Source organism: Oncorhynchus clarkii, chromosome 1 (assembly GCF_045791955.1).
Source record: "Oncorhynchus clarkii lewisi isolate Uvic-CL-2024 chromosome 1, UVic_Ocla_1.0, whole genome shotgun sequence".
Taxonomy (NCBI): Eukaryota; Metazoa; Chordata; class Actinopteri; order Salmoniformes; family Salmonidae; genus Oncorhynchus; species Oncorhynchus clarkii.
The window spans coordinates 86,029,698-86,053,452 of NC_092147.1; the positions used below are offsets into that span (position 1 = coordinate 86,029,698).

The following is a 23,755-nucleotide window of genomic DNA, read 5'->3' on the forward strand; positions in this document are numbered from 1 at the left end:
TCAGGGAAACAGTGGGTTAACTGTCTTGTTCAGGGGAACAGTGGGTTAACTGTCTTGTTCAGGGGAACAGTGGGTTAACTGCCTTGTTCAGGGGAACAGTGGGTTAACTGCCTTGCTCAGGGGAACAGTGGGTTAACTGCCTTGCTCAGGGGAACAGTGGGTTAACTGCCTTGCTCAGGGGAACAGTGGGTTAACTGCCTTGCTCAGGGGAACAGTGGGTTAACTGCCTTGTTTAGGGAAACAGTGGGTTAACTGCCTTGTTCAAGGGAACAGTGGGTTAACTGTCTTGTTCAGGGGAACAGTGGGTTAACTGTCTTGTTCAGGGGAACAGTGGGTTAACTGTCTTGTTCAGGGGAACAGTGGGTTAACTGCCTTGTTCAGGGGAACAGTGGGTTAACTGTCTTGTTCAGGGGAACAGTGGGTTAACTGTCTTGTTCAGGGGAACAGTGGGTTAACTGTCTTGTTCAGGGGAACAGTGGGTTAACTGTCTTGTTCAGGGGAACAGTGGGTTAACTGTCTTGTTCAGGGGAACAGTGGGTTAACTGTCTTGTTCAGGGGAACAGTGGGTTAACTGCCTTGTTCAAGGGAACAGTGGGTTAACTGTCTTGTTCAGGGGAACAGTGGGTTAACTGTCTTGTTCAGGGGCAGAACGATCACTTTTTACTTTGTCAGCTCGGAGATTCGATCCAGTAATCTTTCGGTTACTGGCCCAACGCTCTAACTACTAGGCTACCTGCCGCCCCTCGGATTGTGTGTGTGTGTGTGTCCTTGTCTGTCTTTGTGTGTGTGTGTGTGTTTAGGGGGATGGAGTGTCTGCCGTTGGTCTCAGGCCAGCTGTGGCGGGTCGGGGTCGGCCCCTGCTTGCTGGTCTGAGTGGAGCAGAGCGGCGGGGAGGCTCATCTTTTGTTTAATCTGCTTCACTGCAAAGCCCTGTGTCTGTGTACCAAATACCACCCTATTCCCTATGTAGTGCACTACTGTTGACCAGGGCCCTATAGAACCCTATTCCCTATATAGTGCACTACTGTTGACCAGGGCCCATTGTGCTCTGGTCAACAGTAGTGCACTAGGAAAAAGGGTGCCGTTTGAGATGGGCTTATTCAGAGAGGTGCTGCAGATGGATGCCTGCTCAGATTGTTGTTGAAGGCAGTAGCAGAAGGGCTCGGCATCAGATGAGGCTATAGTTAACATTGAAACACACCTAAACTCAGGATTGATGTAAAGCCTGTTGAAATGTTGAGCGGTACAGATCTAGAATCAGGGTTTACTGCTTGGTATGTTCTGAGAGAGCTGCTGGAAGTACTGTAGGAACATCATCAAGAAAAGCAATGAGAGAAATTGTCTCATTGTTATATTTCACTATTCATACGTTTCCTCTTTCAATCAGCAGGCTACAATTTGAACGTGGTGGTGTTGGAATCAACACAGATTTGTGAAACCTCTATAGTGTGCATGCAAGTGTGCCTCAGTGTGGCCTCGTAGTGTGACTGAGTCCCCACTGCTGTTCCTCTGTTTGACTTCCTGTGTCTGAGTCAAAGTACTCTCCTCTGTTCCTCTGTTTGACTTCCTGTGTCTTGAGTCAAAGTCCTCTCCTCTGTTCCTCTGTTTGACTTCCTGTGTCTGAGTCAAAGTCCTCTCCTCTGTTCCTCTGTTCCTCTGTTTGACTTCCTGTGTCTTGAGTCAAAGTCCTCTCCTCTGTTCCTCTGTTTGACTTCCTGTGTCTAAGTCAAAGTCCTCTCCTCTGTTCCTCTGTTCCTCTGTTTGACTTCCTGTGTCTGAGTCAAAGTCCTCTCCTCTGTTCCTCTGTTTGACTTCCTGTGTCTGAGTCAAAGTCCTCTCCTCTGTTCCTCTGTTTGACTTCCTGTGTCTAAGTCAAAGTTCTCTCCTCTGTTCCTCTGTTCCTCTGTTTGACTTCCTGTGTCTTGAGTCAAAGTCCTCTCCTCTGTTCCTCTGTTTGACTTCCTGTGTCTAAGTCAGTCCTCTCCTCTGTTCCTCTGTTCCTCTGTTTGACTTCCTGTGTCTGAGTCAAAGTCCTCTCCTCTGTTCCTCTGTTCCTCTGTTTGACTTCCTGTGTCTGAGTCCACTCTCCTCTTGTCGTCCCCAGCTGCTTGTGGAGTATGGGTACAACTGCCAGCGCAGCGCCACAACCCGTCTCTGTCTCAGGCTCCATATCCTCTGTAGCAGCGCCCCAGCATCCTCCTCCGCGTGAGAGTCTCCATGGCAACGGGGCGGTGAACAGCAGGCAGTCTCTCAGCATGAGCTCTTCCCAGACGGTGAAGATCCACAGCGGCAAGGCCAAGTCTATCATCACCAACAAGGTGGCGCCTGTCGTCATCACGTAAGTCTCATCACGCCTCCAATCATTCAAGTCACGTACCCACCATCCAAGGGATGTTACCATGAGAATCCCTGAGGCTTTGGTCACTAAGGTGTGAATAGATGGGGGAATGGTGAAGTGTGTGGGGACGGGGGATGGGACGAGGGTAGTTGAGTTGTGTGTGTGTGTGTGTGTGTGTGTGCTGTTATCTAATTTGTCTTGTCTTGGGTTCAGAAGATAAGGTCATTTATCTTATCTGACTAATTAAATGTTGGGTCGGTCTCCAGTGGAGACCTCAGTACCACTGAGAGGGATTGAATGCTTTGTTTCACCATGTTGCAGATGACGGCTACGTTATCTTCTGTATTCCAGATATAATTGCAGACAGGAATTTCAGATCCACGATGACCTCTTCAGAACAAACTACAAAGTGGGCCGGATATCAGACTCAATGCCTGAACACTACTTGGTACAGGTAGGAAGAAAACACACCATGTTGTTACCCCTTGTTGCTTCACATTGATGTTGTTAACCCCTTGTTACTTCACATTGATGTTGTTACCCCTTGTTACTTCACATTGATGTTGTTGTTACCCCTTGTTACTTCACATTGTTGTTGTTACCCCTTGTTACTTCACATTGATGTTGTTACTTCACATTGTTGTTGTTACCCCTTGTTACTTCACATTGATGTTGTTACCCCTTGTTACTTCACATTGATGTTGTTACCCCTTGTTACTTCACATTGATGTTGTTACCCCTTGTTACTTCACATTGATGTTGTTACCCCTTGTTACTTCACATTGATGTTGTTACTTCACATTGTTGTTGTTACCCCTTGTTACTTCACATTGATGTTGTTGTTACCCCTTGTTACTTCACATTGATGTTGTTACCCCTTGTTACTTCACATTGATGTTGTTACCCCTTGTTACTTCACATTGATGTTATTGTTACCCCTTGTTACTTCACATTGATGTTGTTGTTACCCCTTGTTACTTCACATTGATGTTGTTACTTCACATTGATGTTGTTACCCCTTGTTACTTCACATTGATGTTGTTACTTCACATTGTTGTTGTTACCCCTTGTTACTTCACATTGATGTTGTTGTTACTTCACATTGATGTTGTTACCCCTTGTTACTTCACATTGATGTTGTTACCCCTTGTTACTTCACATTGATGTTGTTGTTACTTCACATTGATGTTGTTGTTACCCCTTGTTACTTCACATTGATGTTGTTACTTCACATTGTTGTTGTTACCCCTTGTTACTTCACATTGATGTTGTTGTTACTTCACATTGTTGTTGTTACCCCTCGTTACTTCACATTGATGTTGTTACTTCACATTGATGTTGTTACTTCACATTGTTGTTGTTACCCCTTGTTACTTCACATTGATGTTGTTACCCCTTGTTACTTCACATTGATGTTGTTGTTACCCCTTGTTACTTCACATTGATGTTGTTACCCCTTGTTACTTCACATTGATGTTGTTACCCCTTGTTACTTCACATTGATGTTGTTACCCCTTGTTACTTCACATTGATGTTGTTACTTCACATTGATGTTGTTACCTCTTGTTACTTCACATTGATGTTGTTGTTACTTCACATTGATGTTGTTACTTCACATTGTTGTTGTTACCCCTTGTTACTTCACATTGATGTTGTTACCCCTTGTTACTTCACATTGATGTTGTTACCCCTTGTTACTTCACATTGATGTTATTACTTCACATTGATGTTGTTACTTCACATTGATGTTGTTGTTACTTCACATTGTTGTTGTTACCCCTTGTTACTTCACATTGATGTTGTTACCCCTTGTTACTTCACATTGATGATGTTACCCCTTGTTACTTCACATTGATGTTGTTACCCCTTGTTACTTCACATTGATGTTGTTACTTCACATTGATGTTGTTACCCCTTGTTACTTCACATTGATGTTGTTTCTTCACATTGATGTTGTTACCCCTTGTTACTTCACATTGATGTTGTTACTTCACATTGATGTTGGTACTACGCATTGTTGTTGTTACCCCTTGTTACTTCACATTGATGTTGTTACCCCTTGTTACTTCACATTGATGTTGTTACTTCACATTGTTGTTGTTGTTACCCCTTGTTACTTCACATTGATGTTGTTACCCCTTGTTACTTCACATTGATGTTGTTACCCCTTGTTACTTCACATTGATGTTGTTACTTCACATTGATGTTGTTACCCCTTGTTACTTCACATTGATGTTGTTACCCCTTGTTACTTCACATTGTTGTTGTTACCCCTTGTTACTTCACATTGATGATGTTACCCCTTGTTACTTCACATTGATGTTGTTACTTCACATTGTTGTTGTTACCCCTTGTTACTTCACATTGATGTTGTTACCTCTTGTTACTTCACATTGATGTTGTTACTTCACATTGTTGTTGTTACCCCTTGTTACTTCACATTGATGTTGTTACTACGCATTGTTGTTGTTACCCCTTGTTACTTCACATTGATGTTGTTACCCCTTGTTACTTCACATTGATGTTGTTACTTCACATTGTTGTTGTTACCCCTTGTTACTTCACATGGTTGTTGTTGTTACCCCTTGTTACTTCACATTGATGTTGTTACCCCTTGTTACTTCACATTGTTGTTACCCCTTGTTACTTCACACTGTTGTTGTTACCCCTTGTTACTTCACATTGATGTTGTTGTTACTTCACATTGATGTTGTTGTTACTTCACATTGATGTTGTTACCTCTTGTTACTTGCGTGGCCATTGGTCCTTCTGATCCACCTATCACCTGTCACAGAGCTGTTCAGGCATGCCCAGACCCTTATTGTTACCGGGGAGGTTGTTTACTCACATAGATCACTACGGTTTCACCTGACTGCTTTAAACAAGGATGGACATCTGATAATGAATGACGAGGCTACAGAGATCAATGTGAAACGAGCAACACTAACGGTTATCCACAAAAGTGGAAGCGGAGGCCCCCTTCAACATACTATTGTTGCTAATCGCTAATGTTGCTCATTTCACACTGATGCTATAAAGACCACCTTGAATAAATGTGTTATGAAGTCCTGGTAGGTATTTATTTATTTATAGGGGACAATGCACATTAGTCTACATCTATATTACAATAATGTAACATCCATGTAAATGGGGTTAGCCGTCAGGTATGTAGTCCCTGGGCAGGTATGTAGTCCCTGGGCAGGTATGTAGTCCCTGGGCAGGTATGTAGGTTCCCTTGAAGTGTTCCCCGTACTGACTCTACTGTACCCCCAGGGCCCGTACTGACTCTACTGTACCCCCAGGGCCAGGGCCCGTACTGACTCTACTGTACCCCCAGGGCCAGGGCCCGTACTGACTCTACTGTACCCCCAGGGCCCGTACTGACTCTACTGTACCCCCAGGGCCAGGGCCCGTACTGACTCTACTGTACCCCCAGGGCCAGGGCCCGTACTGACTCTACTGTACCCCCAGGGCCAGGGCCCGTACTGACTCTACTGTACCCCCAGGGCCCGTACTGACTCTACTGTACCCCCAGGGCCCGTACTGACTCTACTGTACCCCCAGGGCCCGTACTGACTCTACTGTGCCCCCAGGGCCCATACTGACTCTACTGTACCCCCAGGGCCCGTACTGACTCTACTGTACCCCCAGGGCCAGGGCCCGTACTGACTCTACTGTGCCCCCAGGGCCCGTACTGACTCTACTGTACCCCCAGGGCCCGTACTGACTCTACTGTACCCCCAGGGCCAGGGCCCGTACTGACTCTACTGTACCGCCAGGGCCAGGGCCCGTACTGACTCTACTGTGCCCCAAGGGCCCGTACTGACTCTACTGTACCCCCAGGGCCCGTACTGACTCTACAGTACCCCCAGGGCCCGTACTGACTCTACTGTACCCCCAGGGCCCGTACTGACTCTACAGTACCCCCAGGGCCCGTACTGACTCTACTGTACCCCCAGGGCCCGTACTGACTCTACTGTACCCCCAGGGCCCGTACTGACTCTACTGTACCCCCAGGGCCCGTACTGACTCTACTGTACCCCCAACAGCAGCTGTTGATGGAAAAAGGGTATTTCTAAATGCATGTATTTGATTGAGTGACGGTTCTGTGTGTCTGTAGGGTGAGTTCTTCATGGTCCAGGACGTGTACAGCAAGGCTGACGTCCTCAACACTACAGGCAGCTACGGAGCGCCAAACTACCGCCAGGTGAAAGGAAGCTACCCGCTGTACGGCATGGGCCAGCCCAGCCTGAATGGCTTCAAACAGGTCCTCCAAAGACTACAGAGTCAAGGGCATGAGGTTAGTGCACTGCCCTCGGTGGGGGGGGGAACTCTATTTTCTTCATAGTGCACTACTGTTGACCCTTAGGTCTGTGTTTCTCTGTCTCTGTGTCTCTGTGTCTCTCTCTCTCTCTGTCTCTCTGTCTCTTTGTCTCTGTGTCTGTTTCTCTGTCTCTGTGTCTCTGTGTCTCTGTCTCTCTCTCTGTCTCTGTGTCTCTGTCTCTCTCTATCTGTCCCTGTCTCTCTCTCTGTGTGTCTCTGTGTGTCTCTCTGTCTCTCTCTGTCTCTCTGTCTCTCTCTCTGTCTCTCTCTCTCTCTCTCTCTGTGTCTCTCTCTGTGTCTCTCTTGGTCAATGTTTCTCTCTCTCTCTCCCTCTCCCTTTCTGTGTCTCTGTCTCTCTGTCTCGGTCTCTCTGTCTTCCTCTCTCTGCCTCTCTGTGTCTCGGTATCTCTGTCTGTCTCTCAATTTCAATTCAAGGGGCTTTATTGCTATGGGAAACACATGTTAACATTGCCAAGGCAAGTGAAGTAGATAATTAACAGAACTGAAATAAACAATACAAATAAACAGTAAACATTACACTCACAGAAGTTCCAAAAGAATAAAGACATTACAAATGTCATGTGTACAGTGTTGTAACGATGTGCAAATAGTTAAAGTACAAAAGGGAAAATGAACATAAATATGGGTTGTATTTACAATGGTGTTTGTTTTTCACTGTTTGGCCTTTTCTTGTGGCAACAGGTCACACATCTTGCTGCTGTGATGGCACACTGTGGTATTTAACCCAGTAGATATGGGAGTTTATCAAAATGAGATTTTTTTCTTTGTGTAATCTGAGGGAAATATGTTTCTCTAATATGGTCATACATTTGGCAGGAGGTTAGGAAGTGTAGCTCAGTTTCCACCTCATTTTGTGGGCAGTGAGCACATAGCTTGTCTTCTCTTGAGAGCCAGGTCTGCCTTCGATGGCCTTTCTCAATAGCAAGACTATGCTCACTGAGTCTTGTCTGTCTGTCTGTCTGTCTGTCCGTCCGTCCGTCCGTCCGTCCGTCCGTCCGGCCTCTTCTCGTCCGTCCGTCCGTCCGGCATCTTCTCGTCCGTCCGTCCGTCCGGCATCTTCTCGTCCGTCCGTCCGTCCGGCCTCTTCTCGTCCGTCCGTCCGTCCGTCCGGCCTCTTCTCGTCCGTCCGTCCGTCCGTCCGGCCTCTTCTCGTCCGTCCGTCCGGACTCTTCTCGTCCGTCCGTCCGTCCGTCCGGCCTCTTCTCGTCCGTCCGGCATCTTCTCGTCCGTCCGTCTGGCATCTTCTCGTCCGTCCGGCATCTTCTCGTCCGTCCGTCCGTCTGGCATCTTCTCTTCCGCCTGTTGTCTTTGTGTCTGTCTGTCTGTCTGTCTGGCATCTTCTCTTCCGCCTGTTGTCTTTGTGTCGTGGATGAATATTTTGAGGGGTTAGGTACTCTGTCCGTGCTTTGGGACAGACAGACGCACTGTGCCACTAAACACAAACCCTGGCTGTGTGGCAAATGACACCCCATTCCCTATATAGTGCACTACATTTGACCAGGGCCCATAGGGCTCTGTATAGGGAATAGGGTACCATTTGGAAGGTATCCCCATGTGTAATGAAGGAAAATAAAGAATATCTCTCAGGGTCGTGAGTCCAGTATGGAAACTCACTGTAATCCAAATGAAATAAACGTAATTATATAGCAGCGAGTTCATGATCAATTCCTGACTCATGTGGTTCACGTCAAATGACAACGGAATGTTTCCAATTGGGTTTTGGAACAAAACTTCACAGATTCTACAACCAAATAATTGGCCTGTTGACTTGTTATTATTCTTGGGCCCGTATTCAAAAAAGTATCTGGGTTTTAGAGGGCTGATCTAGGATCAGGTTTCCCCTGTCTACATCATCTTATTAATTACTGCCTCTTTTTGAATGTAGGCCATATGATTTCTCTCCTCTCTTCCCAGGAGGTGATGTTCTTCTGTGTGCGTGAGGAACCGGTGGTGTTCCTGCACCTGGAGGAGAACTTTGTTCCATACACCCCGCGGAGGAAGGAGAACCTCCATGAGAATCTCCATGGCCTGGACAAGGAGGAGACGGTGGAGACCCTGGAGCTCACCATCAGGAAGGAGGTGACCTGGCCTCCTCCTACTAATAAACCCATACACCTACTCTTTATCTATCAATATACTGGCCGCCTCCTACTAATAAACCCATACACCTCCTCTTTATCTATCAATATACTGGCCTCCTCCTACTAATAAACCCATAAACCTCATCTTTATCTATCAATATACTGGCCTCCTTCTACTAATAAACCTAGAAACCTCCTCTTTATCTTTCAATATACTGGCCTCCTCCTACTAATAAACCTAGAAACCTCCTCTTTATCTTTCAATATACTGGCCTCCTCCTACTAATAAACCTAGAAACCTCCTCTTTATCTTTCAATATACTGGCCTCCTCCTACTAATAAACCCATAAACCTCCTCTTTATCTATCAATATACTGGCCTCCTCCTAGTAATAAACCCATAAACCTCCTCTTTATCTATCAATATACTGGCCTCCTCCTACTAATAAACCTAGAAACCTCCTCTTTATCTATCAATATACTGGCCTCCTCCTACTAATAAACCTAGAAACCTCCTCTTTATCTTTCAATATACTGGCCTCCTCCTACTAATAAACCTAGAAACCTCCTCTTTATCTTTCAATATACTGGCCTCCTCCTACTAATAAACCTAGAAACCTCCTCTTTATCTATCAATATACTGGCCTCCTCCTACTAATAAACCTAGAAACCGCCTCTTTATCTATCAATAAACTGGCCTCCTCCTACTAATAAACCCATAAACCTCCTCTTTATCTATCAATATACTGGCCTCCTCCTACTAATAAACCCATACACCTCCTCTTTATCTATCAATATACTGGCCTCCTCCTACTAATAAACCTAGAAACCTCCTCTTTATCTATCAATATACTGGCCTCCTCCTACTAATAAACCCATAAACAACCTCTTTATCTATCAATATACTGGCCTCCTCCTACTAATAAACCTAGAAACCTCCTCTTTATCTATCAATATACTGGCCTCCTTCTACTAATAAACCCATAAACCTCCTCTTTATCTTTCAATATACTGGCCTCCCCCTACTAATAAACCCATAAAACTCCTCTTTATCTATCAATATACTGGCCTCCTCCTACTAATAAACCTAGAAACCTCCTCTTTATCTTTCAATATACTGGCCTCCTCCTAGTAATAAACCTAGAAACCTCCTCTTTATCTATCAATATACTGGCCTCCTCCTACTAATAAACCCATAAACCTCCTCTATCTATCAATATACTGGCCTCCTCCTACTAATAAACCTAGAAACCTCCTCTTTATCTATCAATATACTGGCCTCCTCCTACTAATAAACCTAGAAACCTCCTCTTTATCTTTCAATATACTGGCCTCCTCCTACTAATAAACCTAGAAACCTCCTCTTTATCTTTCAATATACTGGCCTCCTCCTACTAATAAACCTAGAAACCTCCTCTTTATCTTTCAATATACTGGCCTCCTCCTACTAATAAACCTAGAAACCTCCTCTTTATCTTTCAATATACTGGCCTCCTCCTACTAATAAACCCAATGTCCCTCTTGATCCAGCAGTAGACAGCTTGTCTACACTACATATTAGAGGTCGACCGATTAATCGGAATGGCCTGAATAGTTAGGGCCGATTTGAAGTTTTCATAACAATCAGAAATCGGTATTTTTGGGCGCCGATTTGCAGATTTTTTTATTTTTATTTTATTTTATTAATATTATTTTTATACCTTTTATTTAACTAGTCAGTTAAGAACACATTCTTATTTTCAATGAGGGCCTAGGAACAGTGGGTTAACTGGTCTAGGAACAGTGGGTTAACTGGTCTAGGAACAGTGGGGGTTAACTGGTCTAGGAACAGTGGGGGTTAACTGGTCTAGGAACGGTGGGTTAACTGGTCTAGGAACGGTGGGTTAACTGGTCTAGGAACGGTGGGTTAACTGGTCTAGGAACAGTGGGTTAACTGGTCTAGGAACAGTGGGTTAACTGGTCTAGGAACGGTGGGTTAACTGGTCTAGGAACAGTGGGTTAACTGGTCTAGGAACGGTGGGTTAACTGGTCTAGGAACAGTGGGTTAACTGGTCTAGGAACGGTGGGTTAACTGGTCTAGGAACGGTGGGTTAACTGGTCTAGGAACAGTGGGTTAACTGGTCTAGGAACAGTGGGTTAACTGGTCTAGGAACAGTGGGTTAACTGGTCTAGGAACAGTGGGTTAACTGGTCTAGGAACAGTGGGTTAACTGGTCTAGGAACAAGTGGGTTAACTGGTCTAGGAACAGTGGGTTAACTGGTCTAGGAACAGTGGGTTAACTGGTCTAGGAACAGTGGGTTAACTGGTCTAGGAACAGTGGGTTAACTGGTCTAGGAACAGTGGGTTAACTGGTCTAGGAGCAGTGGGTTAACTGGTCTAGGAACGGTGGGTTAACTGGTCTAGGAACGGTGGGTTAACTGGTCTAGGAACGGTGGGTTAACTGGTCTAGGAACGGTGGGTTAACTGGTCTAGGAACGGTGGGTTAACTGGTCTAGGAACGGTGGGTTAACTGGTCTAGGAACGGTGGGTTAACTGGTCTAGGAACGGTGGGTTAACTGGTCTAGGAACGGTGGGTTAACTGGTCTAGGAACGGTGGGTTAACTGGTCTAGGAACGGTGGGTTAACTGGTCTAGGAACGGTGGGTTAACTGGTCTAGGAACGGTGGGTTAACTGGTCTAGGAACGGTGGGTTAACTGGTCTAGGAACGGTGGGTTAACTGGTCTAGGAACAGTGGGTTAACTGGTCTAGGAACAGTGGGTTAACTGGTCTAGGAACAGTGGGTTAACTGGTCTAGGAACAGTGGGTTAACTGGTCTAGGAACAGTGGGTTAACTGGTCTAGGAACAGTGGGTTAACTGGTCTAGGAACAGTGGGGTTAACTGGTCTAGGAACAGTGGGGTTAACTGGTCTAGGAACAGTGGGGTTAAGTGGGGTTAACTGGTCTAGGAACAGTGGGTTAACTGGTCTAGGAACAGTGGGTTAACTGGTCTAGGAACAGAGGGTTAACTGGTCTAGGAACAGTGGGTTAACTGGTCTAGGAACAGTGGGGTTAACTGGTCTAGGAACAGTGGGGTTAACTGGTCTAGGAACAGTGGGGTTAACTGGTCTAGGAACAGTGGGGTTAACTGGTCTAGGAACAGTGGGTTAACTGGTCTAGGAACAGTGGGTTAACTTCCTGTTCAGGGGCAGAATGACATGAAACACTTATTTTCCACCATAATATACAAATAAATTCATTAAAAATCCTACAACGTGATTTTCTGGATTTTTTTTCTCATTTTGTCTGTCATAGTTGAAGTGTACCTTTGAAAATTACAGGCCTCTCTCATCTTTTTAAGTGGGAGAACTTGCACAGTTGGTGGCTGACTAAATACTTTTTTTCCCCACTGTATATTGTCGTCAAGGCTTTATATGGTGGAGCGAGAAGGGTGTGTCTGAAAAGTTTTATAGCCCATGACTCTTCACAGGGGCGGGCCACTGATTTGAGCAGAGTCCTAACCTTATGAAAACCCAATTCTCACATTTTAGAAGCTAAAATCACATTTCATCCCATCACGAATAATTTTATATTCAAACATTTAAATTGAACAACAATTCCATGTGAATTCGATAACTCTGATGTGTAGACTTTCCACTGTAGAGTTTATGTCATCTTATCATTGATGAGAATGTCTCAGATGACAACCGAACTGACATCATATTCATTAAGTACCACCGCATATGTTCAATTGTTCGGATTACCAGAATATAGTTAATTTCCCCCCACCTACTGATGTTCCCAGAATCTCTATGTTAACCAAGGGTTTTTAAATGTAACATCAGTAGGGTAGAGAGAGGAAAAAGGGGGGAAGAGGGATTTATGACTGTCATAAACCTACCCCCAGGCCAACGTCATGACACAGGGTTGGTAGGGACAGGGTTGGTAATGGTTGTGGTGTTAGATGTGTCCTCAGACGTTGTTCTCTGTAGCCCCTGAAGAACTCCTCCAGCAGCCCCGTGTAACACCCACCTGGGTGATGTTTCCTCTGCTGCAGAATCGGGTGCTGAAAGCTCCCCACACATCAGTCCAGAGTACTAGTCATCCTCATTACAAGGCAGACCTCTGCCATCTCAGCAGTGCAGTTCTCTTACGCTTTGAGTGGTGAAACGACAAGCTGTCTCAAGAATGCATCTTTTAAATGCAAACATTCAGCTGACTAGCTAGCACATCGAGATACCATCATTTCTGCAGGTCTGATACTCAAGACAAGTAGATATATTGGATCAAAATGATATTAGTTAAAGAAATAAAAATCATTACAACGAACAAACAAAGCAGGTCAAATCGTCTGCAGTGTTTCCTAACGTCAGTAATAAGACTCTGATGCTCTCTGGTTTCTCTAACTCCACTCTGATGCTCTCTGGTTTCTCCAGCTCCACTCTGATGCTCTCTGGTTTCTCTAGCTCCACTCTGATGCTCTCCGGTTTCTCTAGCTCCACTCTGATCCTCTCTGGTTTCTCCAGCTCCACTCTGATGCTCTCTGGTTTCTCTAGCTCCACTCTGATGCTCTCCGGTTTCTCTAGCTCCACTCTGATGCTCTCTGGTTTCTCTAGCTCCACTCTGATGCTCTCTGGTTTCTCCAGCTCCACTCTGATGCTCTCTGGTTTCTCTAGCTCCACTCTGATGCTCTCTGGTTTCTCTAGCTCCACTCTGATGCTCTCTGGTTTCTCTAGCTCCACTCTGATGCTCTCTGGTTTCTCCAGCTCCACTCTGATGCTCTCTGGTTTCTCTCTAGCTCCACTCTGATGCTCTCTGGTTTCTCTCTAGCTCCACTCTGATGCTCTCTGGTTTCTCTAGCTCCACTCTGATGCTCTCTGGTTTCTCTAGCTCCACTCTGATGCTCTCTGGTTTCTCTCTAGCTCCACTCTGATGCTCTCTGGTTTCTCTAGCTCCACTCTGATGCTCTCTGGTTTCTCTAGCTCCACTCTGATGCTCTCTGGTTTCTCTCTAGCTCCACTCTGATGCTCTCTGGTTTCTCTCTAGCTCCACTCTGATGCTCTCTGGTTTCTCTCTAGCTCCACTCTGATGCTCTCTGGTTTCTGATGCTCTCTGATTTCTCTCTAGCTCCACTCTGATGCTCTCTGGTTTCTCTCTAGCTCCACTCTGATGCTCTCTGGTTTCTCCAGCTCCACTCTGATGCTCTCTGGTTTCTCTCCAGCTCCACTCTGATGCTCTCTGGTTTCTCTAGCTCCACTCTGATGCTCTCTGGTTTCTCTCTAGCTCCACTCTGATGCTCTCTGGTTTCTCTCTAGCTCCACTCTGATGCTCTCTGGTTTCTCTCTAGCTCCACTCTGATGCTCTCTGGTTTCTGATGCTCTCTGGTTTCTCTAGCTCCACTCTGATGCTCTCTGGTTTCTCTCTAGCTCCACTCTGATGCTCTCTGGTTTCTCTAGCTCCACTCTGATGCTCTCCGGTTTCTCTAGCTCCACTCTGATGCTCTCTGGTTTCTCCAGCTCCACTCTGATGCTCTCTGGTTTCTCTAGCTCCACTCTGATGCTCTCCGGTTTCTCTAGCTCCACTCTGATGCTCTCTGGTTTCTCTAGCTCCACTCTGATGCTCTCTGGTTTCTCCAGCTCCACTCTGATGCTCTCTGGTTTCTCTAGCTCCACTCTGATGCTCTCTGGTTTCTCCAGCTCCACTCTGATGCTCTCTGGTTTCTCTAGCTCCACTCTGATGCTCTCCGGTTTCTCTAGCTCCACTCTGATCCTCTCTGGTTTCTCCAGCTCCACTCTGATGCTCTCTGGTTTCTCTAGCTCCACTCTGATGCTCTCCGGTTTCTCTAGCTCCACTCTGATGCTCTCTGGTTTCTCTAGCTCCACTCTGATGCTCTCTGGTTTCTCTAGCTCCACTCTGATGCTCTCTGGTTTCTCCAGCTCCACTCTGATGCTCTCTGGTTTCTCTAGCTCCACTCTGATGCTCTCTGGTTTCTCTAGCTCCACTCTGATGCTCTCTGGTTTCTCTAGCTCCACTCTGATGCTCTCTGGTTTCTCCAGCTCCACTCTGATGCTCTCTGGTTTCTCTCTAGCTCCACTCTGATGCTCTCTGGTTTCTCTCTAGCTCCACTCTGATGCTCTCTGGTTTCTCTAGCTCCACTCTGATGCTCTCTGGTTTCTCTAGCTCCACTCTGATGCTCTCTGGTTTCTCTCTAGCTCCACTCTGATGCTCTCTGGTTTCTCTAGCTCCACTCTGATGCTCTCTGGTTTCTCTCTAGCTCCACTCTGATGCTCTCTGGTTTCTCCAGCTCCACTCTGATGCTCTCTGGTTTCTCTCCAGCTCCACTCTGATGCTCTCTGGTTTCTCTAGCTCCACTCTGATGCTCTCTGGTTTCTCTAGCTCCACTCTGATGCTCTCTGGTTTCTCTCTAGATCCACTCTGATGCTCTCTGGTTTCTCTCTAGCGCCACTCTGATGCTCTCTGGTTTCTCTCTAGCTCCACTCTGATGCTCTCTGGTTTCTGATGCTCTCTGATTTCTCTCTAGCTCCACTCTGATGCTCTCTGGTTTCTCTCTAGCTCCACTCTGATGCTCTCTGGTTTCTCCAGCTCCACTCTGATGCTCTCTGGTTTCTCTCTAGCTCCACTCTGATGCTCTCTGGTTTCTCTAGCTCCACTCTGATGCTCTCTGGTTTCTCTCTAGCTCCACTCTGATGCTCTCTGGTTTCTCTCTAGCTCCACTCTGATGCTCTCTGGTTTCTCTCTAGCTCCACTCTGATGCTCTCTGGTTTCTGATGCTCTCTGGTTTCTCTAGCTCCACTCTGATGCTCTCTGGTTTCTCTCTAGCTCCACTCTGATGCTCTCTGGTTTCTCTAGCTCCACTCTGATGCTCTCCGGTTTCTCTAGCTCCACTCTGATGCTCTCTGGTTTCTCCAGCTCCACTCTGATGCTCTCTGGTTTCTCTAGCTCCACTCTGATGCTCTCCGGTTTCTCTAGCTCCACTCTGATGCTCTCTGGTTTCTCTAGCTCCACTCTGATGCTCTCTGGTTTCTCCAGCTCCACTTTGATGCTCTCTGGTTTCTCTAGCTCCACTCTGATCCTCTCTGGTTTCTCCAGCTCCACTCTGATGCTCTCTGGTTTCTCTAGCTCCACTCTGATGCTCTCCGGTTTCTCTAGCTCCACTCTGATGCTCTCTGGTTTCTCCAGCTCCACTCTGATGCTCTCTGGTTTCTCTAGCTCCACTCTGATGCTCTCTGGTTTCTCTCTAGCTCCACTCTTATGCTCTCTGGTTTCTCTAGCTCCACTCTGATGCTCTCTGGTTTCTCTAGCTCCACTCTGATGCTCTCCGGTTTCTCTAGCTCCACTCTGATGCTCTCTGGTTTCTCTAGCTCCACTCTGATGCTCTCTGGTTTCTCCAGCTCCACTCTGATGCTCTCTGGTTTCTCTAGCTCCACTCTGATCCTCTCTGGTTTCTCCAGCTCCACTCTGATGCTCTCTGGTTTCTCTAGCTCCACTCTGATGCTCTCCGGTTTCTCTAGCTCCACTCTGATGCTCTCTGGTTTCTCCAGCTCCACTCTGATGCTCTCTGGTTTCTCTAGCTCCACTCTGATGCTCTCTGGTTTCTCTCTAGCTCCACTCTTATGCTCTCTGGTTTCTCTAGCTCCACTCTGATGCTCTCTGGTTTCTCTAGCTCCACTCTGATGCTCTCTGGTTTCTCTAGCTCCACTCTGATGCTCTCTGGTTTCTCTCTAGCTCCACTCTGATGCTCTCTGGTTTCTCCAGCTCCACTCTGATGCTCTCTGGTTTCTCTCTAGCTCCACTCTGATGCTCTCTGGTTTCTCTAGCTCCCCTCTGATGCTCTCTGGTTTCTCTCCAGCTCCACTCTGATGCTCTCTGGTTTCTCTAGCTCCACTCTGATGCTCTCTGGTTTCTCTCTAGCTCCACTCTGATGCTCTCTGGTTTCTCCAGCTCCACTCTGATGCTCTCTGGTTTCTCTAGCTCCACTCTGATGCTCTCTGGTTTCTCTAACTCCACTCTGATCCTCTCTGGTTTCTCCAGCTCCACTCTGATGCTCTCTGGTTTCTCTAGCTCCACTCTGATGCTCTCCGGTTTCTCTAGCTCCACTCTGATCCTCTCTGGTTTCTCCAGCTCCACTCTGATGCTCTCTGGTTTCTCTAGCTCCACTCTGATGCTCTCTGGTTTCTCTCTAGCTCCACTCTGATGCTCTCTGGTTTCTCCAGCTCCACTCTGATGCTCTCTGGTTTCTCTAGCTCCACTCTGATGCTCTCTGGTTTCTCTAACTCCACTCTTATGCTCTCTGGTTTCTCTAACTCCACTCTGATGCTCTCTGGTTTCTCTAACTCCACTCTGATGCTCTCTGGTTTCTCTAACTCCACTCTGATGCTCTCTGGTTTCTCTAACTCCACTCTGATGCTCTCTGGTTTCTCTAACTCCACTCTGATGCTCTCTGGTTTCTCTAACTCCACTCTGATGCTCTGGTTTCTCTAACTCCACTCTGATGCTCTCTGGTTTCTCTAACTCCACTCTGATGCTCTCTGGTTTCTCTAACTCCACTCTGATGCTCTCTGGTTTCTCTAACTCCACTCTGATGCTCTCTGGTTTCTCTAACTCCACTCTGATGCTCTCTGGTTTCTCTAGCTCCACTCTGATGCTCTCTGGTTTCTCTAGCTCCACTCTGATGCTCTCTGGTTTCTCTAGCTCCACTCTGATGCTCTCTGGTTTCTCTCCAGCTCCACGACTTTGCCAAGTTGAACGACAACGCGTTCTACGTGTATAACGATATTGAGCACTTCAAGGGCGAGCCTCAGAGGAGGACCATCACCTGTGAGGAGGACATCCAGGTCACAGAGGAGGTCTACAGGAGACCTCTGTTCACCATGCCTCTCTACAGGTTCATAGTCACTTCCTCTTTTTCAATCCTTCTATATTCAATATTTGAATGTGTGATTAGTTTATTTTCTTTTTTTTCTTATTGACACAATGCAATATGCTGTCTGCCCTCTCTCTCTGCCCTCTCTCTCTGCCCACTCTCTCTGCTCGCTCTCTCTCTCTGCCCTCTCTCTGCCCTCTCTCTCTGCCCACTCTCTCTGCTCTCTCTCTCTGCTCGCTCGCTCTCTCTGCTCTCTCTCTCTGCTCTCTCTGCCCTCTCTCTCTCTCTGCCCTTTCTCTCTGCCCTCTCTCTCTGCCCTCTCTCTCTCTCTCTCTGCTCTCTCTGCCCTCTCTTTGCCCTCTCTCTGCTCTCTCTGCCCTCTCTCTCTGCCCTCTCGCTCTGCTCTTTCTATCTGCCTGCCCTCTCTCTCTCTGCCCTCTCTCTCTGCCCTCTCTCTCTGCCCTCTCTCTCTGCCCTCTCTCTCTGCCCTCTCTCTCTCTGCCCTCTCTCTCTCTGCTCTCTCTCTCTGCCCTCTCTCTCAGCTCTCTCTGCCCTCTCTCTCTCTGCCCTCTCTCTCTGCCCTCTCTCTCTGCCCTCTCTCTCTGCCCTCTCTCTCTGCCCTCTCTCTCTGCCCTCTCTCTCTCTGCCCTCTCTCTCTCTGCTCTCTCTCTCTGCCCTCTCTCTCAGCTCTCTCTGCCCTCTCTCTCTCTGCCCTTTCTCTCTGCCCTTTCTCTCTGCCCTCTCTCTCTCTGCCCTCTCTCTCTCTGCCCTCTCTCTCTCTGCCCTCTCTCTCTGCCCTCTCTCTCTGCCCTCTCTCTCTGCCCTCTCTCTCTGCCCTCTCTCTCTCTGCCCTCTCTCTCTCTGCTCTCTCTCTCTGCCCTCTCTCTCAGCTCTCTCTGCGCTGTCTCTCTCTGCGCTCTCTCTCTGCGCTCTCTCTCTGCCCTCTCTCTGCCCTCTCTCTCTCTGCCCTTTCTCTCTGCCCTCTCTCTCTGCCCTCTCTCTCTTTCTGCCCTCTCTCTCTGCCCCCTCTGCATTCCGGAGAGGCGAGGGAGGAGAGATATCGGTTGCGTCCCAAATGTCACCCCATTTGATTAATCTAGTGCACTACTTTGTCCAGGGCCCTATGGGGAATAGAGTGCCACTTGGGAAGGCCTCCTTTAGCATCCTGTTAGTAATCAGATCAGAGGAGCCAAAGCTTGTATTGAGATGTAATGAACAGCCATCTCCAGTCCTCTCCAGACATGTCTACATCTCCCCTCTCCTTCCCACACAACCATCTGGATCTGAGGGATGACCCCATATAACGTCAACAAAGAACATGTTTGAATGTGCCTTTTCAACTTACGTGTGTGTGTGTGTGTGTGTGTGTGTGTGTGTGTGTGTGTGTGTGTGTGTGTGTGTGTGTGTATCTGGTGATAAAGACAGGGAGCAGAACAGGCCTCCTGGGGGGATGTATCTCTGTACTCTGGAACTCCCTGGTGGGCTCTTTTGTTCTAGACGTAGGTTTCCCAACCACCGTTGGTCAAGAGTAGTGCACTACATAGGGAATAGGGTGCAAGTTGGGACACAGACATTATATTAGTAACCCGTTGTCTCTTATTACTGTCTGTCTCATTCCAGGTCAATGTTGTCTTCCTATGTTGTGACCTACATAAAGGCAATATTGACAAAATAGATGGGACTTCTCCTGTGAAAACACAGTAACACTCTCTCTCTTTTTCTCTCTGTTCTTTCTCTCTGTTCTTTCTCTCTTTCTCTGTTCTTTCTCTCTTTCTCTGTTCTTTCTCTCTTTCTCTGTTTTTTCTCTCTTTCTGTTCTTTCTCTCTTTCTCTCTCTGTCTCTTCTTTCTCTGTCTCTCTCTCTCTCTCTCTCTCTTTCTCTCTCTCTTTCTCTCTCTCTTTCTCTCTCTCTCTCTCTCTCTCTCTCTCTGTCTCTCTGTCTCTCTCTCTCTCTCTCTCTCTCTCTGTCTCTCTCTCTGTCTCTCTCTCTGTTCATTCTCTCTGTTCTTTCTCTCTTTCTCTGTTCTTTCTCTCTTTCTCTGTTCTTTCTCTCTTTCTGTTCTTTCTCTCTTTCTCTGGTCTTTCTCTCTCATTTTTCTCTCTTTCTCTCTCTCTCTCTCTCTCTCTCTCTCTGTCTCTCTCTCTTTCTCGCTATGTCTTTCTCTCTCTCTCTCTCTCTCTCTCTCTCTCTCTCTCTCTCTCTCTCTCTCTCTCTCTCTCTCTCTCTCTCTCTCTCTCTCTCTCTCTCTCTCTCTCTCAGGTACTACCGGCTGCCACTACCGATGGAGGGAGCACCTCTAGAGGAGGATTTTGATGCCTTTGTTACTGTTCTCAGGGTGAGGAGGGTTCATAGTGTTTTCAGGGTGCGGAGGGTTCTTAGTGTTGTCAGGGTGAGGAGGGTTCTTAGTGTTCTCTGGGTGAGGAGGGTTCTTAGTGTTCTCTGGGTGAGGAGGGTTCTTAGTGTTCTCGGGGTGAGGAGGTTCTCAGTGTTCTCGGGGTGAGGAGGTTCTTAGTGTTCTCTGGGTGAGGAGGGTTCTTAGTGTTCTCTGGGTGAGGAGGGTTCTTAGTGTTCTCGGGGTAAGGAGGGTTCTTAGTGTTCTCGGGGCGAGGAGGGTTCTTAGTGTTCTCGGGGCGAGGAGGGTTCTTAGTGTTCTCGGGGCGAGGAGGGTTCTTAGTGTTCTCGGGGTGAGGAGGGTTCTTAGTGTTCTCGGGGTGAGGAGGTTCTCAGTGTTCTCGGGGTGAGGAGGTTCTCAGTGCTCTCTGGGTGAGGAGGGTTCATAGTGTTCTCTGGGTGAGGAGGGTTCTTAGTGTTCTCGGGGCGAGGAGGGTTCTTAGTGTTCTCGGGGCGAGGAGGGTTCTTAGTGTTCTCTGGGCGAGGAGGGTTCTTAGTGTTCTCTGGGTGAGGAGGGTTCTTAGTGTTCTCGGGGTGAGGAGGTTCTTAGTGTTCTCTGGGTGAGGAGGGTTCTTAGTGTTCTCGGGGTGAGGAGGTTCTCAGTGTTCTCGGGGTGAGGAGATTCTCAGTGTTCTCTGGGTGAGGAGGTCCTTAGTGTTCTCGGGGTGAGGAGGGTTCTTAGTGTTCTCGGGGTGAGGAGGGTTCTTAGTGTTCTCTGGGTTAGGAGGGTTCTTAGTGTTCTCTGGGTGAGGAGATCCTTAGTGTTCTCTGGGTGAGGAGGTCCTTAGTGTTCTCTGGGTGGGGAGGTCCTTAGTGTTCTCTGGGTGAGGAGGTCCTTAGTGTTCTCTGGGTGAGGAGGTCCTTAGTGTTCTCTGGGTGAGGAGGTCCTTAGTGTTCTCTGGGTGAGGAGGTCCTCAGTGTTCTCTGGGTGAGGAGGTTCTCAGTGTTCTCTGGGTGAGGAGGTTCTCAGTGTTCTCTGGGTGAGGAGGGTTCTTAGTGTTCTCAGGGTGAGGAGGACCTTAGTGTTCTCGGGGTGAGGAGGTTCTCAGTGTTCTCGGGGTGAGGAGGTTCTTAGTGTTCTCGGGGTAAATCCTCTTGTATTTGTCTTAAAGTAGTCACACTCGTATCTCTTCCTCTTCCAGTTTGGAGTGTGTCTACCTCGTATGCGAACCTGCCTCCTTTTTCATTCAACTGTTTGTTGATTTGATGCACCATCCAATCACCTTTATATCCTGTCCTTAAGTGGTGGTTGAGCGCAATGGCCCCGCCTTCTTTCATCTGCTAGAAACATCCTGAGGATTATCTGTACTTCCTGTACCCAGGTCCTTACAGGCTCTGATCTAACAGCAGTGATCCGGCAGGGCTGCCCCTGGACAGGATGTTCTGTACTTACCCTGATGTGTTTACAGGAGACATTAAATATATTCATGAGTGGAACATTCTAGAACACCTGGAGATTCTCAGCCAGGTTCTGAGACAGAAGATGGGAGGTTTTGACCCCACTCTCACACTGTGCAATGCTATGCCCCATCCATCACCAATAACCATAATAGTTATTCTGAATATGACATTAAGCCTCACATCTAACTTCACACCTTCATCTGTACAGGATGTGCTCTTCTTACTTTCTTTCTTTCTTTCTTTCTAAGTGTTTAGTCTTTTTTGGAGTGACTGTTTCTCTAGTGACAGGCAGACTGTCCTGTTCTCTGTGGTTGGAAAGTGGTTGTTTCCAGTGGTCAAACGTAGTGCAGTAGTTAGGGAATAGGTTGGTATTTGGGAGTGTTATTCCTGCTGCTGCTCTGCTCTGTTTCATCTCTGTCTGTCCGCTGAGTGTCTGTCTGCTGAGTGTCTGTCTGCTGAGTGTCTGTCTGCTGAGTGTCTGACTGCTGAGTGTCTGCTGAGTGTCTGACTCTGTCTCTGCTGAGTGTCTGTCTGCTGAGTGTCTGTCTGCTGAGTGTCTGTCTGCTGAGTCTGTCTCTGAGTGTCTGTCTGCTGAGTGTCTGTCTGCTGAGTGTCTGTCTGCTGAGTGTCTGTCTGCTGACTGCTGAGTGTCTGTCTGCTGAGTGTCTGTCTGCTGAGTGTCTGTCTGCTGACTGCTGAGTGTCTGACTGCTGAGTGTCTGACTGCTGAGTGTCTGACTGCTGAGTGTCTGTCTGCTGAGTGTCTGACTGCTGAGTGTCTGACTGCTGAGTGTCTGACTGCTGAGTGTCTGACTGCTGAGTGTCTGTCTGTCTGCCTGCCTGCCTGCCTGCCTGCAGCTCTACAGTGTTTGCTAGGTCTGTGATAGCTTCCTGATACGTTTCTTCACACTTCCTGTTTCAGTGGTTGAAAGGGGGGGGGGGGGGGTCCCAGATCTGCTTGTGCTCTTGTCAACTTGATTGCTTTCATCATCAAACCATGGCATGGCAATGAGTGACAAGGAGTTGGCATGGTAACACAGACTGGCTCAGGCTTGGGGTGGAGAGCTTCAGTTAAAAAACGATCTTAATCACATGGCGCCAAATGTACGTCCCATTTCTGGTAGCAGCTGCACTAGACTGCCAAACAAACAGTGGTTTTATTAATAGTTTTGGTGATAATAACAGCTGGTTAAAAGGCCGGTCTTTTTCTTTCTGACAAATGGGAATCCTCCAATAGTTTGGTCACGTGGTCACGGTGTAGACTAGAGACCAGCAACAGACAGACACTCCCAATTCCTTTTTCAAATGTGTGTGTTGGTTTCCAGGACAGCTAGAAACTCCAGATGAGTTGGTCAAATAAAGTTAGGAGCGATTTAAAGTGCAACTTTTTCATTTGTATGTGGTGTTTTCCAATCCCTTGTATTTGTGTTGCGTGTTTTCAGGAGAGCCCCAACCTGTCTCTGAGAAGGGATGTTTCCAGGCCTCTGCCTGCCCTGTTGTTCAGCTGTCAGGTGGGGGTAGGGCGGACCAATCTAGCCATGATCCTGGGGACCCTGGTCCTCAACCACCTGAAGACAACCCAGGAACCACCACAGTAAGACAGGACTCAACCTCTGCAACCAAACTGTACCCTTTCCTAGAGATACACTACATGGCCAACAGTATGTGAACACCTGCTCGTCAAACATCTCATTCTAAAATCATAGGCATTAATATGGAGTTGGTCCCCCCTTTGCTGCTATGACAGCCTCCACTCTTCTGGGAAGGCTTTCCACTAGATGTTGGAATGTTGCTGCGGGGACTTGCTTCCATTCAGCCACAAGCACATTAGTGAGGTCTGACACTGATGTTGGGTGACTAGGTCTGGCTCGCAGTCGTCGTTCCAATTCATCCCAAAGGTGTTCAATGGGGTTAAGGTCAGGGCTCTGTGCAGGCCAGTCAAGTTCTTCCACACTGATCTCAACAAACAATTTCTACATGGACCTCGCTTTGTGCACAGAATCGTCTAGAATGTCATTGTATTCTGTAGCATTAAGATTTCCCTTCACTGGAACGAAGGGGCCCGAACCATGAAAAACAGCCCCAGACCATTATTCCTCCTCCAAACTTTACAGTTGGCACTATGCATTCGGGCAGGTAGTGTTCTCCTGGCATCCGCCAAACAGATTTCTCCGTTGGACTGCCAGCTGATGAAGCGTGATTCATCACTCCAGAGAACGCGTTTCCCCTGCTCCAAAGTGCAATGGCGGCGAGCTTTACACCACTCCAGCTGATCCTGTTCTCTGAGCTTGTGTGGCCTACCACTTTGCGGCTGAGCCGTTGTTGCTCCTAGACGTTTCCAC

The 23,755-nt window shown here is 47.5% G+C and overlaps 1 protein-coding gene across 1 annotated transcript in view; it reads left to right on the forward strand.

Annotated features, from left to right (window-relative positions):
* The window catches only part of LOC139418129 (paladin-like), a 152,679-nt gene that overhangs the window by 23,343 nt on the left and 105,581 nt on the right, over nucleotides 1-23,755 (forward strand). Inside the window, exons 2-8 of the mRNA XM_071167345.1 lie at nucleotides 2,105-2,338; nucleotides 2,690-2,792; nucleotides 6,459-6,638; nucleotides 8,597-8,761; nucleotides 17,483-17,643; nucleotides 19,882-19,957; nucleotides 22,856-23,007. Of these exons, the coding sequence (XP_071023446.1) occupies nucleotides 2,118-2,338; nucleotides 2,690-2,792; nucleotides 6,459-6,638; nucleotides 8,597-8,761; nucleotides 17,483-17,643; nucleotides 19,882-19,957; nucleotides 22,856-23,007 (1,058 nt within the window). The 5' untranslated portion in view covers nucleotides 2,105-2,117. The remainder of the gene's footprint in view (nucleotides 1-2,104; nucleotides 2,339-2,689; nucleotides 2,793-6,458; nucleotides 6,639-8,596; nucleotides 8,762-17,482; nucleotides 17,644-19,881; nucleotides 19,958-22,855; nucleotides 23,008-23,755) is intronic.